Source organism: Gigantopelta aegis, chromosome 8, assembly GCF_016097555.1.
Source record: "Gigantopelta aegis isolate Gae_Host chromosome 8, Gae_host_genome, whole genome shotgun sequence".
In the NCBI taxonomy this organism is placed as follows: Eukaryota; Metazoa; Mollusca; class Gastropoda; order Neomphalida; family Peltospiridae; genus Gigantopelta; species Gigantopelta aegis.
In genome coordinates, this window is record NC_054706.1 from 80,964,246 (window position 1) to 80,983,968 (window position 19,723).

The window sequence follows — 19,723 nt, forward strand, 5'->3', positions numbered from 1 at the left end:
TGTATATATTATTTGGCACTCAAGATAAATGATTTTAATGATAAACACTGCCACTTCTGTTGTTTTTATAAGCGTTCATATCCCCTCAAAATTAAAAGTTTACAATATTTTATAAAGAACTGCTGAATAAACAGAATAACAGAAAGTAAAAATCATCAGTTTCAACCAATTATATCTGCAACTGAGGACAAAATAACAAACTATAGTTAGTGGAAACAAAAGACAGAATGACCGTTCTGATCACGTGACAAATTTGGTGCCAAATAAGAGGGGTTTTTTTCATTTTCAATCGGAGATGGCCGAATCCGTAAAAAATATAATGTTTTCATTGCTTACATAAAATATAACTTTTATTGTGTTTATCAAACAAACAAATGGATACAGATATTGGACAAAATAGAGGCTGTTAAAAATACTGTTGAATTACATTACGGTAACTGTCGTAAATGTTTCGTCAATTGTTTTTTCATACACAACGCGGCTTGTTTCCTTTGATGTGGAAAAAAGTGCATTTGGAAATAGCAGAGATAGGTGCTGGAAAATAAAGAGGGGCATTTAAAAATAAAGGAGGGCGCTCAAAAATAAAGGAGGGCAGGGAACGTGAAAGGAGGGTGGCAAAATGGAATAGTGGGGCGGGGCGCCCCGCTTAAATGGAGCAGCGAGAACACTGATAATTATGAACAGTATTCACTTATAAATCATATGCACTGGCATAGGAAACAGGGGGGGGGGGGGGGGGGGGGCAGCACTTTTCAGATATTTTGCTTTATATTTGCTTTATAATAGTGTAAAAGTGTGTAAATATAAAAGTGTGTCCCCCACTCACACACACTTTTTGGCACCTTCCTACGCTCGTGTATTATTACAGGTAAGTTAGGAAAGTAGTTACAAAACGAGGTCATGGGATAGGGTATGATCAAGAGTTACGCACTTTAATTATTTTTATTTTTTTCCCTTCATAAATTAAAACAGCCAGTCTGGCCATTTTGTTTCTTAAAAAAATGATTTTTCTATTATATATACAATAATACATCTACTTTTTACCAAAGAGATTAAGGCATTGGGGCCTATTCTGGACCTCATTTATTCCAGCATTTTGCATGCATATCTCGAAAGATACTGAATGATATAAGTTGTTAGGCTATTAAATATGTAAACATTATGTTCCGGTACTTACATTTCACACTTGTGGTGCAAAAATATATGTATAGTGTATATCTTAGTCCGGTGAATTTTGGGGAACATATATATCGGATCAAAATTCACTTGCTTCTTTCAAATTACAGAGAAACATACAATTCATTATCTGATGAATACAATAAGTAAAATTGTCTCTTTTGTGCTATACCACTCGTGATGCACTGACTTCAATGAGCCATATATATAACTTAGGTGATTTTAGTGGAAACAATTATTTAAATTTTTTAATAAGTAACTTTACTCTAAACTGATAAAAATTGTTTCATGTTTTTCTAAACAAACATAAAGTGTGCCTAATGAGCCTATGTGTTGTGCAAATTGACAAATTGATTACATATGATCTCAGTATGCAAAATGTACCCGGTACATTAAAAAGTTAATTATTTTAATTTACTGTGGGTTTTTTTTTTTATCAACAGTTAAAATTGGGCAAGTGAATTTTTCACCATGGCCAGTGAATTTTCAAATCCACTGGCCCAATGGCAAATGAATTTTAAAAAAATTCTAGAACCCCTGCGTAAACTGAATAATAAGTACATTTTAGCATATACTATATTATCATAAAGAACGAGATTAAAAATATATCTTTTGACTGAAATGCAAATATGTTACTAGCGAATATATATTTAGATTGGCGGAAGAAATTGAAGATTGGCAAATTTTTTGGCGAACAAAAATAGCAACCCAGGGCTAGCCCTGTATATACATGATTATAACCGTAAGTGGTAGGCAAAACAAAAAACCTAATATTTTAAAAATAAAACCTCCACAACAATTTTACCTCCCCACCAAGAAAACCCCAGTAACAACAAATATGCCCCCCGCCTCCCACAATAAAGAATAGCCTACAAAACAAGCCCCCACACACCACACACACAACCAAAAACATAACCCAGACGAACAGGCACATTAAAAAATGTTTTATCTATGTACATATTCCAGTGGCATACAAAGGTGGCAATTAGAGGGTGCACACACACACATGCACATACATATACATACATATATACATATACTATGAAATGCTCAATGGTTATGCATAATACTTAATAATTGCAGGTGCATAGTCGATCATAACTATTAAATTACATATTAAGCTACACTATGTCCATTTCACCCTGTCTGACTCACTGTTCCGATTTGTTTGCGGATTTTCACCAATAATGCATTTATTTACACAGCCAGTATTAAATTAAATTTAATATACGTCATGAGGTGCGATTTGTTACCTGTGTTTATTCCTCTGAAAAATATGTGCATGCTTGCTCACAACTAGTCAGACGGCAGAATTCTTATCGTTAGGCGTGGAAGTGAATTTCTGTATCGTTAGTTTCATTATTAACTACTGCATAGGTCGTAGTTAATAATGCAGCTAGCTGTACAGAAAATCGCAGCTACTCATTTAGTCAAATTAATGTACACTTCCGTTCGTACACAGTGATATATACACAAATACATGCATATTAAAGGAAAGGACAATTAAGGCATTTGGCCTGGTATGCATATTCAACGATATATAATGCACATTATTGCTTAATATCAACAAGTATAATCGTATAGTTAATTAATAAAATGGTTAAATGTGACGGCTATTATATATAATGGGCACAGCCATTTTGTACCATCCCAGTGAATACACCCTCTGGCAAGCTGGTGGTTATGTAATACCTAACGTGTCACGTCAGGAATTGGTCTTCAAACTGAAGAAACAAAACATACCTGATTTTTGCAGATGCATCGCAATATTCGGTAATAATATCCATCCCAGTAAGCCAGCAACAAATATATATTATTTTTCAATACAAAATAAATCACCATTGTCGAAATGTTGAAATAACTGTATTATGTTTTGTATATAAATTAACACACGTACTGAAATAATAATCGTAGTGTTTTCTTGGTTAATTGGTCTTTTCTTTCCGTGGCCTGTACCTGTGGTTTCTGATTGGCAGGTGTATGTTTAGACGGTCCCCAGACACTGTGTCTAGACACACTAAAAAGACATGCCTCTTTTATTAAGACCACAGGGTATTGTGTGATAACTGCGCGGACACCCCTCAAATCGTAATGGACATTATCAGCCGTCCTGCTTTATTACTGTAAGTAATTCTGTAAAACCCTTGATTAAGTAGACTTTCCCATCTAAAATCACAAAACTGACCAATTACGTAGTCCCAAAGAAAAAAATTATCACTTGGGTATCATGAGTGATCGTTTTTGCTCAAACGTACCCTACCAATAGGCCTAATAGTAATAATATGCATTTTTTCTTTGGATTTTTTAAAAGAGGAAAATACTGTAACTCCATTTCGTTCTATTGATGCAAATTAAAATATATTTAGTTATATAGTTTATTATACCATCAAGTCATTTATGTTGTTTTACAAGTCAGGTTGATGAAAGCGAAGCGCCTTGTCATAAATTAGAGCGTTTGTTTACACTGTGCATAGAGGAGTTGGACAGAGCTGACGTCACTTTGTCCCAAGCTATACCACCGGATGTCACAAAAAGGAAACAAAATGGCTGCCCCCAGTTAGCAGGAATAATCATGTTTTTTTATTAACTCTAAAATTACGCATTTTCATTTGTTAAAGTGTCAGTATGTGTTGATGGTCCGGGTATGCATCTTTCCAACACATAAGGCTTTTGTTTCAGTTGACCCTCCCTTTAATTGCAAATATCAAAACGTTATTAAGATGCCGTTTTAACAAATCAATCATCAATGAGCCCCTTTTTCTTGGTCTCCAAAAGACATGTTCTTAAGTATTTCTCTTGAGCATAAAAAATATAGTCTGTAGCATACACTGCCATGTATTAGCAGACTCCTTCGATAAGCCGTACACTGCCGTGTATTAGCAGACTCCTTCAATAAGCCGTACACTGCCGTGTATTAGCAGACTCCTTCGATAAGCCGTACACTGCCGTGTATTAGCAGACTCCTTCGATAAGCCGTACACTGCCATGTATTAGCAGACTCCTTCGATAAGCCGTACACTGCCGTGTATTAGCAGACTCCTTCAATAAGCCGTACACTGCCGTGTATTAGCAGACTCCTTCGATAAGTCGTACACTGCCATGTATTAGCAGACTCCTTCAATAAGCCGTACACTGCCGTGTATTAGCAGACTCCTTCGATAAGTCGTACACTGCCGTGTATTAGCAGACTCCTTCGATAAGTCGTACACTGCCTTGTATTAGCAGACTCCTTCGATAAGCCGTACACTGCCGTGTATTAGCAGACTCCTTCGATAAGTCGTACACTGCCTTGTATTAGCAGACTCCTTCGATAAGCCGTACACTGCCATGTATTAGCAGACTCCTTTGATAAGTCGTACACTGCCTTGTATTAGCAGACTCCTTCGATAAGTCGTACACTGCCTTGTATTAGCAGACTCCTTTGATAAGCCGTACACTGCCGTGTATCACTCCTTCGATAAGCCGTACACTGCCGTGTATTACTCCTACCATAAGCTGTACATTGCCGTGTATTAGCAGACTCCTTCCATAAGCCATACACTGCCATGTATTACTCCTTCCATAAGCTGACCTCTTAGTTTGACCTTGATGTCAGATAGAGAATTAATAACTATGTGTATTAGCCAGGGTCATCTCTTGTCCAGTTGTAGTTGTACTGATTTCAATAATACTGTCAGTAAATAGACCCATGATGCTTTTCTTTTTGAAGAAGAAAATAAACCAAGTAGCATATACCTGCACACAAGTTAGTCAGATTCATATGCAGGCATGTTTAATCCCTGCTGCCCCCTCCCTCCACCCCACCCCCTTCCACTCACTGAAACAAGAGATTCTGTGGTCACAGTAACTGGTGTTCACCATCTTCAAAAACAACCAAGTCACATGATATGGTCATGTGATAATTGTAGGAATATTTAATATCTCACAGTTTTTTGGAACTGGTCACGTTAATAACGAGTGTAATTATTTTTGGCATTACAATTTACTTTACAATCTGATGTACTCTACAAACTAAGGAATATTAGAAACAAAAACAACTTTTGAAGAGAAAACTCTGGTTTTTATATTAAATTTGTCCAACAAAGATGGCAGACAAGAAGAAAAGAACATGTTTTCACCACTGAAATAACAAGGTGGGTTTTTCTTTATTATTATTCACATTTATAAAAAGTATCTTTTATTATTTTTAAAAAACTTTATTTCAGTCCCTCATATACATGTAGTGTTTTATTTATACTGTGAAAGTGTTATAATTACATAAGCTTTGATGGCTTTAAGGGTCGTACTAAGTCAAGGTTGGGAATGTTATTGATCAGGATTTCATATACCAATCTGTTGCCTCCAGGTATAAGCAGACATATAAACAATACCGGTTTATGAAATTCATGTATTACAAACTTATCACATTCATGTATTACACATTGATAGTTAAACATTACTGATTTATCACATTCATGTATTACACACTTATCACATCCATGTATTACACACTTATCACATTCATGTATTACACACTTATCACATCCATGTATTACACACTGATAGTTAAACATTACCAATTTATCACATCCATGTATTACACACTTATCACATTCATGTATTACACTTATCACATCCAGGTATTACACACTGATAGTTAAATATTACAGATTTATCACATCCATGTATTACACACTTATCACATTTATGTATTACACACTTATCACATCCATGTATTACACACTTATCACATCCATGTATTACACACTTATCACATCCATGTATTACACACTTATCACATTCATGTATTACACACTGATAGTTAAACATTACCAATTTATCACATCCATGTATTACACACTTATCACATTCATGTATTACACTTATCACATCCAGGTATTACACACTGATAGTTAAATATTACCGATTTATCACATCCATGTATTACACACTTATCACATTTATGTATTACACTTATCACATCCATGTATTACACACTTATCACATCCATGTATTACACACTTATCACATCCATGTATTACACACTTATCACATTCATGTATTACACACTGATAGTTATACATTACCAATTTATCACATCCATGTATTACACACTTATCACATTCATGTATTACACACTGATAGTTAAACATTACCAATTTATCACATCCATGTATTACACACTTATCACATTCATGTATTACACTTATCACATCCAGGTATTACACACTGATAATTAAATATTACCGATTTATCACATCCATGTATTACACACTTATCACATTTATGTATTACACACTTATCACATCCATGTATTACACACTTATCACATCCATGTATTACACACTTATCACATTCATGTATTACACACTGATAGTTATACATTACAGGGCTTCTAGAATTTTTTTTAAATCCACTAGCCATGGGATCAGTAATTTTAAACATTTACTAGTCACGATTAAAAATTCACCAGCCCTACTTTACTTTCAAGCTAATACAATTTGACTAAATAATAATAATAATTAGATATGTCACCTAAAGAGGAAGACAAAGCTTAAAAACACTAACATTGGGGGTTGAGGTGGGGGGTCAGGATATTTAAATTTACAAAATAAGACTTAACTGCAACATTTGACTCTCTTTTTTTTTCACTAGCCGTTTTTTTTTTCACTAGCCGTCGGGCATGACAATAGTAATTTACTTGCCCAACACTGAATATCACTAGCCATGGGAGTGGGGCTACCATAATCTAGAATCCCTGCATTATCGGTTTATCACATTCATGTATTACACACTTATCACATTCACATATTACTCACTGATAGTTAAACATTACCGGTTTATCACATTCATGTATTACACACTGATAGTTAAACATTACTGGTTTATCACATTCACATATTACTCACTGATAGTTAAACATTACCGGTTTATCACATTCACATATTACTCACCGATAGTTAAACATTATTGGTATATCACATTCACATATTACTCACTGATAGTTAAACATTACCGGTTTATCACATTCACATATTACTCACTGATAGTTAAACATTACCGGTTTATCACATTCACATATTACTCACTGATAGTTAAACATTACCGGTTTATCACATTCATGTATTACACACTGATAGTTAAACATTACCGGTTTATCACATTCATGTATTACACACTTATAGTTAAACATTACCGGTTTATCACATTCATGTATTACACACTGATAGTTAAACATTACCGGTTTATCACATTCATGTATTACACACTTATAGTTAAACATTACCGGTTTATCACATTCACATATTACTCACTGATAGTTAAACATTACCGGTTTATCACATTCACATATTATTCACTGATAGTTAAACATTACCGGTTTATCACATTCACATATTACTTACTGATAGTTAAACATTACTGGTTTATCACATTCATGTATTACACACTGATAATTAAACATTACCAGTTTATCACATTCACATATTACTCACTGATAGTTAAACATTATTGGTATATCACATTCACATATTACTCACTGATAGTTAAACATTACTGGTTTATCACATTCACATATTACTCACTGATAGTTAAACATTACCGGTTTATCACATTCACATATTACTCACTGATAGTTAAACATTACCAGTTTATAAATATACATCATTTTATAATAGCTTTAAAAAGGTACTTGGATTAGACGAATGTTTAATAGTAATCCAAAGTGATTTAACCTTTTCAGATATATTACGCACTTATCCATAACTGACTTGATTATATACGGCGACCATTTCATAGTGAAAAAACAAAAGGATATATTAAATGTATTCTGGAGAGATACCCTACACAGTTGGCTACAAATACAACAAAACAAAATCCACAAAGTATATATGACCTTTTAGGTATTAACATCTGGTACAACAGCAAAATGTGTATAGATAAAAAAACCTTTTCTCTATCATAAATACATCGAAAATGGTATTATTTTTATAAGTGATCTATTAAATGAATTTGGAGATTTTATGGTGTATTAAGAATTCATACAAAATTATCAAATAATTACAAACTTTTTACAATATGCTTCATTAATAAATGCTGTTAAATATTTTATATGTAACTCACACGACCTAACCGACGACACCTTTATTATGTTAAAACATCCAATTTTCCCTTTTAAGCTAAACATTTTGTTAAAAGATAAACGTGGCTGCAAATATATGTACAATATACTAAAGACCCAAACAGTAACTCCAAAAGCACAAATAAAGTATGCCAATGAAGGGTTTGTATTTGATCTACAGGAATGGGAAATGTATTATATTATACCTTTTCATAATGTAAAAGATACAACTTTATCTTGGTTTCAATATAGAATTTTATATAGAATCCTGACAACTAATACATTTTTACACATGATCCATTATATAGACTCTAATACTTGCAACTTTTGTAATAATTACCCAGAAACCTTGTAACATCTATTTTTCAAATATGATAAGGTTCATAATATATGGAAAAATGTAAAAGCATGGATACTATCTAAAACAGGAATTGAAATTAATATCAGTAAAGATATTTTTTATTTGGTATGATTAATAAAAAAAAATTTTTTTTGCAAATTGGTTAACAATTAACGTCAAATATTATATTTATAGTATGAAAGTACAGAATTTTTGGTTACATTTTAACAGCGTTAAAGACATTACAAACAAAATTTGATATAGAAAAATATATTCTTTTTAAAAATTGTAACTATGAATTATTTATTAAACAATGGACCTGGCTTGACCTTTTTAATTAAAGTATTTATAATAAATATCAGTGACTGATTTTTTAAAAATATAAACACAGCTTGCTTGGAAATACAGATACAGTACAAATTATATTCCTTTTAGCTAAATTCTTCCATTTCTCTTTCCTTTTTCTTTTAATCCTTACTTTACCGGCCTCGATGGCGTCGTAGTAGGCCATCGGTCTACAGGCTGGTAGGTACTGGGTTCAGATCCCAGTCGAGGCATGGGATTTTTAATCTAGATACCAACTCCAAACCCTGAGTGAGTGCTCCGCAAGGCTCAATGGGTAGGTGTAAACCACTTGCACCGACCAGTGATCCATAACTGGTTCAACAAAGGCCATGGTTTGTGCTATCCTGCCTGTGGGAAGTGCAAATAAAAGATCCCTTGCTGCTAATCGGAAAGAGTAGCCCATGTTGTGGCGACAGCGGGTTTCCTCTCAAAATCTGTGTAGTCCGTAACCATATGTCTGACGCCATATAACCGTAAATAAAATGTGTTGAGTGTGTCGTTAAATAAAACATTTCTTTCTTTCTTTAATCCTTACTCCTTTTGCTTTCTTTCCTTCTTCTTTTCCTCATTTTCATTTAACTGCCCATATTATAGATATTCAACAATATTGTATTATGTTAATAATATATATCAAGATATTATTATTACTCTTTCCATATAATGTATATGTGATAATATTTTGACATTGGAAGGTCATGATCTCAAGGCACCCCAACCTTGGCATGGCCATAATGCTCTGGGGACAATAAAAATTAAAAATGAAATAAAAACATTACCGGTTTATCACATTCATGTATTACATACTATAGTTGAACATTACTGGTTTATCACATTCACATATTACTCACTGATAGTTAAACATTACCGGTTTATCACATTCACATATTACTCACCGATAGTTAAACATTACCAGTTTATCACATTAACATATTATTTACTGATAGTTAAACATTATTGGTATATCACATTCACATATTACTCACTGATAGTTAAACATTACTGGTTTATCACATTCACATATTACACACTGAGTTAAATATATGGAGTCGAATTTACAAAGCCTGTTTATCTTAAACGAAAGTGTTTAATGTATGTAGTTACATGATTAAGTAAAAAACTGGCTTTGTAAATTCGGCTCTACCAGTTTATCGTTTACTATACCTGACTTGCTATTCAGGGTCACAATCATCCCATTTGCACTGGCAGTAAAATGGCGTAAATCTGAAAATGGAAAACAATAAATTGAATGAGGCATAATACACATAAATAATTCCTATTAAAATATGTACCTTTAATAAGAGTTATTGTACTCTTGAATAACAGGTATCAAAACTAGATAATGTACCTTTAATAGGAGAACTGACCAGTCTTGAATAGCAGCTGTTAAAACATAATACTGTAACTTTAATAAGAGAAGTAATATAGTCTAGAGTGGCAGTTGTTAAAACCAGATGATGTACCTTTAATAAGAGAACTTAGCAGTTTTGAGAAGTTATCATAATCTTGAGTAGCAGCTGTTGTGTAATAGGTGTTAACAACATAACATTTTGTTAATAAGAGCACTCACCAGTGTCAAGTAGCAAGTGTTAAAACTAGATAACGCACCTTTAATAAAAACACTCACCATAGTCTTGTGTATCTTGTCCAACATGTGAAGAGTAATCCATGAATGTCGCATTCCATCTAAAATTACACACAAGTCTTACACAATAACAATCCATATTACTTCAAATAAATCAGGCACAAATTTCTTAAAAATTAAAAAAGAATACTTAGCAAATGTTGGAACCGTAAGGGTACGGTCACTGGAAGTTTCGAGCCCTGCTAGCTGCTCAGTCGGATTCCATGTGACTCGAATGCGTTATCAAATTCTAAGTGGTTAACAACTACTGCATTAGAGTTTGGGCTTCGAACTTAAACTTCCATGTTTGTACAGGACTGAATTTCTTTGTTGTCTTTGCAGGTAATTAGTTAATTTGAATCTTTCCCAATGCATAGATAGTTAAGTAGTTGTATTAGCTACCCGAGTAACTATTGCAGCACACAATACTTTTGATTGCAAGTAACACAAATGTTAAACGACGACCATGTTGAAAGAATGGTTGTTCACTTCCCCAATAGCACTTGATATACTAGGATGTTACTTTAAGGTCACATACAGACAAATCTCAGTGTGCAGATCATCTAAGTATTATAAATAGTTGTTGTCAGGTAATGTAACATTGAATTGGCACTTGTGGGTCACGCCAAAACGATCTTTCATCAAGGGAGGTAATTCTTCGGTATAGTGCAAGATGGCTCCGGTGGACCATTAACAGTTGTTATCTCACACGATGTCAAACATTTATAGTATTTTATTACATATTTGGTCTTGATGTTAATCAGCTTTAACATCGCTCGGTATGTGTTACAGTTAACTTTTATTGATTTAAAAAAACAATATCCACATTTCACTGCACAACACAGCTAATTACATATACATAAGTGTATAACCATTAAGAAATTAATATCCATTGCGCAAAGTCCTAAGGGATTGTCATTGTTTATTTGTTGTGTTCATTAATGGTTAACGACTACTGCATTAGAGTTTGGACTTCGAAATTAAACTTCCATGTTTGTACAGGACTAAATTCTCATTGTTGTCTTTGCAGTATATCCATGAAAATCCAACCCAGCGGGGCAACATAAAACACTGCAAATAATAAAATATCAGCAAAATTGGACTTGATTTAATACTTTCTGCCATTAAAGTCCTGTTATAACAAATTAGCTGACTGTAAATTTTTGTTTTAGTATAAAATTCTGTCTTGTTTCCTAAATTTTATCCATAATTAACTGGAATAAGATGTTAGCATTTCTTTCCTTTCATATTTTATATAAATCATCAAAATAAAGATGCAACTGTCTAAAAGAAAATAATCCTAAGAATCAACCTAGCATAACCTAAAGGAGATGAAATGATAAATACTAGCTGGAAAGTGAACAAACGGAAAGAATCGCAAGAATCAACCTAGCATAACCTAAAGGAGATGAAATGATAAATACTAGCTGGAAAGTGAACAAAAGAAATACAAGATTAATGGGTGGGGGGGGGGGGGGGGGGGGGGGGCGATAGCCGAAACAGAAAACAAATGTCAACTAAACGGTTTAGATTACCTTTTCACTCTCGTTTTGCTGTCGAACATAACAATGGAATATTCTGAAACAAAACAATGTTATGGATTAATGAAGGAAGAAAGAAATGTTTTATTTAACAACACATACCAAAACATTTTAATTCCGTGTATAAGGCATAAGAAATATGGTTAAGTACCACTGCTGCCACACATTGGGCTACTCTTTCGGATTAGCAGCAAGGGACAGTGTGTGTGTGTGTGTGTGTATGTATGTGTGTGTGTGTGTGTGTATGTGTCTGTGTGTGTATGTGTCTGTGTGTGTGTGTGTGTATATATATACCACCATGTATCAGTGTTTTACCACTGGGCTACTCTTTCCAATAAGCAGCAAGGGATAGTATATATATATATATATATATATATATATATATATATATATATATAACAAGTGTTCTGTATAACTATGTGCATATATATATATATAACAAGTGTAATGATGTAATTTTGGGAAGCGACATCATAACATTACGTTTCTTCTCCAGTCCTAGCTCAGACTGAGCATTTGAAATATGACGTCATTTCATCGTCTCCTTCTAGTTGTGGCTGAAACATTTTGAGTTGGGTTTTGTTATCATAAAGAAAACAATAATAATATGGATTATAAAGAAAATAACGCACGTCCGCTCCTGGGACGGTCAGCTAATCTTCCTGTGGCTCTACTCCCAACCTGAGACGACGCAAGTGCTCATGGTTGACCCAATTTTAACCATAGATTCTTTAGACAGTACAATGAGGTAGTTTTGTGTCAAATGTTACTACATTTGGTATAGGAATAAAAAAGTTATATTACCAAAACTAGTACTGGTTTCTTTTTGGTCAGTACAGTTATACAGAACACTGTATTTACATAGTTATGCAGAACACTGTATTTACATAGTTATGCAGAACACTGTATTTACAGTTATACAAAACACTGTATTTAATTATACAGAACACTGTATTTACATAGTTATACAGAACACTGTATTTAAGTAGTTATACAGAACAATGTATTTACATAGTTATACAGAACACTGTATTTACAGTTATACAGAACACTGTATTTACATAGTTATACAGAACACTGTACCTGGTATTTACATAGTTATACAGAACACTGTATTTACATAGTTATACAGAACACTGTATTTAAATAGTTATACAGAACACTGTATTTAAATAGTTATACAGAACACTGTATTTATAGAGAATAATACATGAGTGGCCCTTAGATACCAAGTTTGATATGTTTTTAAACGGGTTGTAAAATAAATGGTATCTAACGGACACAAATGTTTTATTCTATTTCTTACATATCCTCAAAAACAAGGTTTTAATCAAATTAAAAAAAAAATTCAACTGAAAGTTAATTACAGGTTAACTATACGTAATCGATTTTGATTGTGCTGTTTTTTCATTGAATGTATGACATAAATATTAAACCATTCTCCAAATGAAATATTTCATTATAAAAGTAACAGCCGTATGTGGTAATCTCTCTCTCTGTAAACAGTGAACTAACCAATTCTGTATGGGGTATTCTCTCTCTGTAAACAGTGAACTAACCTGTTCTGTATGGGGTATTCTCTGTCTGTAAACAGTGAACTAACCTGTTCTGTATGGGGTAATCTCTCTGTAAACAGTGAACTAACCTGTTCTGTATGGGGTAATCTCTCTCTGTAAACAGTGAACTAACCTGTTCTGTATGGGGTATTCTCTCTGTAAACAGTGAACTAACCTGTTCTGTATGGGGTAATCTCTCTCTGTAAACAGTGAACTAACCTGTTCTGTATGGGGTAATCTCTCTGTAAATAGTGAACTAACCTGTTCTGTATGGGGTATTCTCTCTGTAAACAGTGAACTAACCTGTTCTGTATGGGGTATTCTCTCTGTAAACAGTGATCTAACCTGTTATGTATGGGGTAATCTCTCTCTGTAAACAGTGAACTAACCTGTTCTGTATGGGGTATTCTCTCTGTAAACAGTGAACTAACCTGTTCTGTATGGGGTATTCTCTCTGTAAACTGTCAACTGTGAACTAACCTGTTCTACATGGGGTATTATCTCTCTATGTGAACTGTGAACTGTGAACTGACCTGTTCTGTTCTGTATGGGGTATTCTCTCTCTATGTGAACTGTGCACTAACCTGTTCTGTATGGGGTATTCTCTCTCTGTGAATTGTGAACTCACCTGTTCTGCCGATGTAGAGAAGATGTTCACTGGACGAGGGGCAGACTTTCTGAGAGCCGTCCATCGAGAGAGTCTCTGTCTTATGGCCGGTCAACAGGTCTACCGCTATCCACTGGTCTTTCTTGTTACCTACAAACACACACATTATCAGTGTAAAATATTCATCAACAGGCCTACCGCTACCCACTGGTCTTTCTTGTTACCTACAAACACACACAGTATCAGTGTAAAATATTCATCAACAGGTCTACCGCTATCCACTGGTCTTTCTTGTTACTACAAACACACACAGTCTACCGCTATCCACTGGTCTTTCTTGTTACCTACAAACACACACAGTATCAGTGTAAAATATTCATCAACAGGTCTACCGCTACCCACTGGTCTTTCTTGTTACCTACAAACACACACATTATCAGTGTAAAATATTCATCAACAGGTCTACCGCTAGCCACTGGTCTTTCTTGTTACCTACAAACACACACAGTATCAGTGTAAAATATTCATCAACAGGTCTACCGCTAGCCACTGGTCTTTCTTGTTACCTACAAACACACACATTTATCAGTGTAAAATATTCATCAACAGGTCTACCGCTATCCACTGGTCTTTCGTTACCTACAAACACACACATTATCAGTGTAAAATATTCATCAACAGGCCTACCGCTAGCCACTGGTCTTTCTTGTTACACACACACAGTATCAGTGTAAAATATTCATCAACAGGTCTACCGCTACCCACTGGTCTTTCTTGTTACCTACAAACACACACAGTATCAGTGTAAAATATTCATCAACAGGCCTACCGCTAGCCACTGGTCTTTCTTGTTACCTACAAACACACACAGTATCAGTGTAAAATATTCATCGACAGGTCTACCGCTAGCCACTGGTCTTTCTTGTTACCTACAAACACACACAGTATCAGTGTAAAATATTCATCGACAGGTCTACCGCTAGCCACTGGTCTTTCTTGTTACCTACAAACACACACAGTATCAGTGTAAAATATTCATCAACAGGTCTACCGCTATCCACTGGTCTTTCTTGTTACACACACACATTATCAGTGTAAAATATTCATCAACAGGTCTACCGCTACCCACTGGTCTTTCTTGTTACCTACAAACACACACAGTATCAGTGTAAAATATTCATCAACAGGTCTACCGCTAGCCACTGGTCTTTCTTGTTACCTACAAACACACACAGTATCAGTGTAAAATATTCATCAACAGGTCTACCGCTAGCCACTGGTCTTTCTTGTTACCTACAAACACACACATTATCAGTGTAAAATATTCATCAACAGGTCTACCGCTACCCACTGGTCTTTCTTGTTACCTACAAACACACACATTATCAGTGTAAAATATTCATCAACAGGTCTACCGCTAGCCACTGGTCTTTCTTGTTACCTACAAACACACACATTATCAGTGTAAAATATTCATCAACAGGTCTACTGCTATCAACTGGTCTTTCTTGTTACTGTCAAACAAGTCACATCTGCACTGCAACACGGTGACGCAGTGACCAGTTCAGATGACACTGTAGGTGTATTAACATTAGTATTACCTGTGTACAAGATCCCATCTGCTCAGCAACACGGCGATGCGGTGACCAGTTCAGATGACACTGTAGGTGTATTAACATTAGTATTACCGGTGTACAAGATCCCATCTGCACTGCGACACGGTGACGCGGTGACCAGTTCAGATGACACTATAGGTGTATTAACATTAGTATTACCTGTGTACAGTTCAGATGACACTGTAGGTGTATTAACATTAGTATTACCTGTGTACAAGATCCCATCTGCAATGCGACACGGCGATGTGGTGACCAGTTCAGATGACACTATAGGTGTATTAACATTAGTATTACCTGTGTACAGTTCAGATGACACTGTAGGTGTATTAACATTAGTATTACCGGTGTACAAGATCCCATCTGCAATGCGACACGGTGACGCGGTGACCAGTTCAGATGACACTATAGGTGTATTAACATTAGTATTACCTGTGTACAAGATCCCATCTGCAATGCGACACGGCGATGTGGTGACCAGTTCAGATGACACTATAGGTGTATTAACATTAGTATTACCTGTGTACAGTTCAGATGACACTGTCGGTGTATTAACATTAGTATTACCTGTGTACAAGATCCCATCTGCAATGCGACACGGCGATGTGGTGACCAGTTCAGATAACACTGTAGGTGTATTAACATTAGTATTACCTGTGTACAAGATCCCATCTGCAATGCGACACGGCGATGTGGTGACCAGTTCAGATAACACTGTAGGTGTATTAACATTAGTATTACCTGTGTACAAGATCCCATCTGCAATGCGACACGGCGATGTGGTGACCAGTTCAGATAACACTGTAGGTGTATTAACATTAGTATTACCCGTGTACAAGATCCCATCTGCACTGCGACAAGGCGATGCAGTGACCAGTTCAGATGACACTATAGGGTGTATACTACCAAATCAAATCCCATAGACGACAATAGTAACATATGTGGCTAAAACTCCTACCTGCAACGTATCAATCGACATAGACACCACGGATATAAATACTACCACCCCTCACCCTTAAAGTGAATCACAAAAAAGTTGGTGTCAAGCTGCTCATTTCTGAGATAACGGGTAGCGTCTATGACTACCCTAGTTCCGCACAAAATTTTAGTACTTTTTTTTACAGGTACCCCATACATGTTCCAAGCACAAAGCTACTTGACACAGTGGTACTAGATGAAATAAAATTGCATACTTTTTTAGCCCAGATGAAACTAACTTTTTTTACAACCAACACACTCACATTTATAACCAATCACAGGACTTGTGGTGTTCACTTCTCTATTAAAAGTTGGGTGCACCTCGAACTTTGACCCAGCCGGAAGTTATTTGGTTTAGTACTACCTGTAGGTGTATTAACATTAGTATTACCTGTGTACAAGATCCCATCTGCACTGCGACACGGCGACGCGGTGACCAGTTCAGATGACACTGTAGGTGTATTAACATTAGTAGTATTACCTGTGTACAAGATCCCATCTGCACTGCGACATGGTGACGCGGTGACCAGTTCGGGGATGGTGAACGGTAACTTCTTGATTCCATCCAGGCCACTGCTTATTGCGTACAGACTGCCATCCTTCGGGTCAGGTAGGAAACTCAGTCTATTATATAAAATGTATATAGTTTCACACGTCATTAAAACACACCAAATACTAATAGAATGGGGGTTTTCCGGGGGGTGGGGTGTCTTTTTTCTTTTACAGATATAACATTTCTAAGCCAACTTTTAAAATGTTTTTACTATTGCCCAACCACAATTTATTTATTTTTCTCTCATTTTTCACCAACAACAATAACAACACTAATTTCTTTTAATGCCTGCAAAGCAATGCAGGTGTTGATTACAGCAAACACATTGTTTCATGGATGGTCTTGTGTATCTCATTTACTTTTCCAATTGACGAGTTAACCACGCCCCCCGTCACACGTGATGCAAGGTTAGACAAACTTTAAATAATGGCTGCCGATTTGCATAGGTCGATAGCAAAATCAACCGATCTGCCGATTAAGTTTTCGCCTTAATGTATTTAGAAATATCGTTGTTTAATTAAAAAGCCGACAAGAGGAGACATTCAAGTGTTTCATTACAGGGTACATTTACGATGACAACGTGATTTAAATCGACGAAACCATTTTTACTTCAGTATATTGAAGCACAAGAACCCGGAAGTGACGAACGTCGAATGCAATCAAAAGATGATTTAAAACATCCTACCATATGCTAACTTTTGTCAGAACTGACAAATTAAAATGTCTTGTTTGTTTCGTTTTTCTTCTTCTTTTTCATCTTAATTTGTGTTGTTGTTATTCGACTTTTATATTTATGTAATCCCGATATGCCGAGGAACAAGTGAATAGAAGGTGCGGCGACGACCAGGCCTAGACTTGTTTAAAACCGAGACGTCTTTATTTTCGGTCGGGTTGCGTTAAATGATTTGGGGGGTTTTAAAGGGGAGGGGGGCGGGGCGTGAGCAGTAACATTAAAATACACGGCGTGGGGGAATGCTATCAGTGTATTATAATTTTATGCATGAAAGGTTACAAAACTATAGCAGGATACAGTTGCATGTGCAAAAATTATGCAAGCAGTGGTTTAGATTGTGGGATTGCGAAGTTTATGTGGGTGTATTCTTACATAACTGCACTGCTTGAATCAACCGATATACGGCACTTACGCTATTTATGAAACCAAAGCCATACACGAAATAATAAATAAATAAAATAAAAAATTAAATCACAACTGGCATAGCCAGAGTGTGAGTTGGTGGGGACCACATCTTTGGGCCTCCAGTTATGTATACTAACATATTGGCTCGTCTTCATTCTGACAAGACATATTAGGGCTGTTTACGTTTGGGTGCCCCATCCCCTCTTTATAAAATCAGGCTGTCCAGCACACCCTTTTGAAAAAGTTGGACACAATTAGGAATGAAAATATAGAAAATGTAGGACAAAAGTAGGAAAACGTAGAACAAAAGTAGGACAGAAACAGTACGTAGCGACATTATTCATGCTCATATTGAGAAAACACCTTTTTTTGTGGTGCTCAATTTGTATATGTATTTTGTGTTCTATCAAAAATAATGTGAATCTTATGTAACGGTCACATTATACAGTTATTTCAAATTACTGTACACTATATTAATCAATATATATATTTACATGCATAGGAATGCTGATGCACAGTAAAACAGAGTTAACATTATTAATTTAAGTTTTCCATAATGTATTATAGATTCTGAAGTCATACATACACATTGTACATTATAATCATTGGAAAATATGTTGGCTTTGAGGGTGTAATTTTAATGTTGAGATTATATGGTGCCATAAACTGGGAGATATATCTTGCTGCAAAGAAAAATTAAAATAATTCCCATAACTGATGATTTTTATAACACAAGGAATATGCACACTTTAACAGCAATTCGTGGCATTTTCAAACAAAAAAGTAAGAAAAACTAAGTATTCTGAAGAAAAAGTAGGAAAAATAGAACAAAGACCAAAAAGTACAAAAAAGTAGAATCGTTGGACAGCCTGTAAAATATTTGCCAATTAAGCCAGTACAACAGTGTTTAAATAAATTATAAACTCATGTGTTGAGGCAACAACTGTTGGGAATCAAACTTGAAGCTTCTGGCCCCCACAATCCAATCTCACCCCCCCACCCCCCCAATCCCCATTAGTTATCCTACTGTCACACAAAATGTACTCACAAAGCTTTTTCTGTTCTAGAGGCATAGGCAGATAAAAAATAGTAATAAATATTATAAGACAACCCATGCCTACAGAACAATAATAATAATATAAAATAAAAATTTAAT

At 35.1% G+C, this 19,723-nt stretch overlaps 1 protein-coding gene across 1 annotated transcript in view; it reads right to left on the bottom strand.

The window, feature by feature from the left end:
* Positions 1-19,723, bottom strand: part of LOC121378759 (serine/threonine-protein kinase/endoribonuclease IRE1-like) — a 120,212-nt gene that overhangs the window by 68,820 nt on the left and 31,669 nt on the right. The window contains exons 4-8 of the mRNA XM_041507061.1: positions 17,358-17,500; positions 14,307-14,435; positions 12,117-12,159; positions 10,585-10,643; positions 10,122-10,181 (exon numbers count right to left, since the gene is read on the bottom strand). Of these exons, the coding sequence (XP_041362995.1) occupies positions 10,122-10,181; positions 10,585-10,643; positions 12,117-12,159; positions 14,307-14,435; positions 17,358-17,500 (434 nt within the window). The remainder of the gene's footprint in view (positions 1-10,121; positions 10,182-10,584; positions 10,644-12,116; positions 12,160-14,306; positions 14,436-17,357; positions 17,501-19,723) is intronic.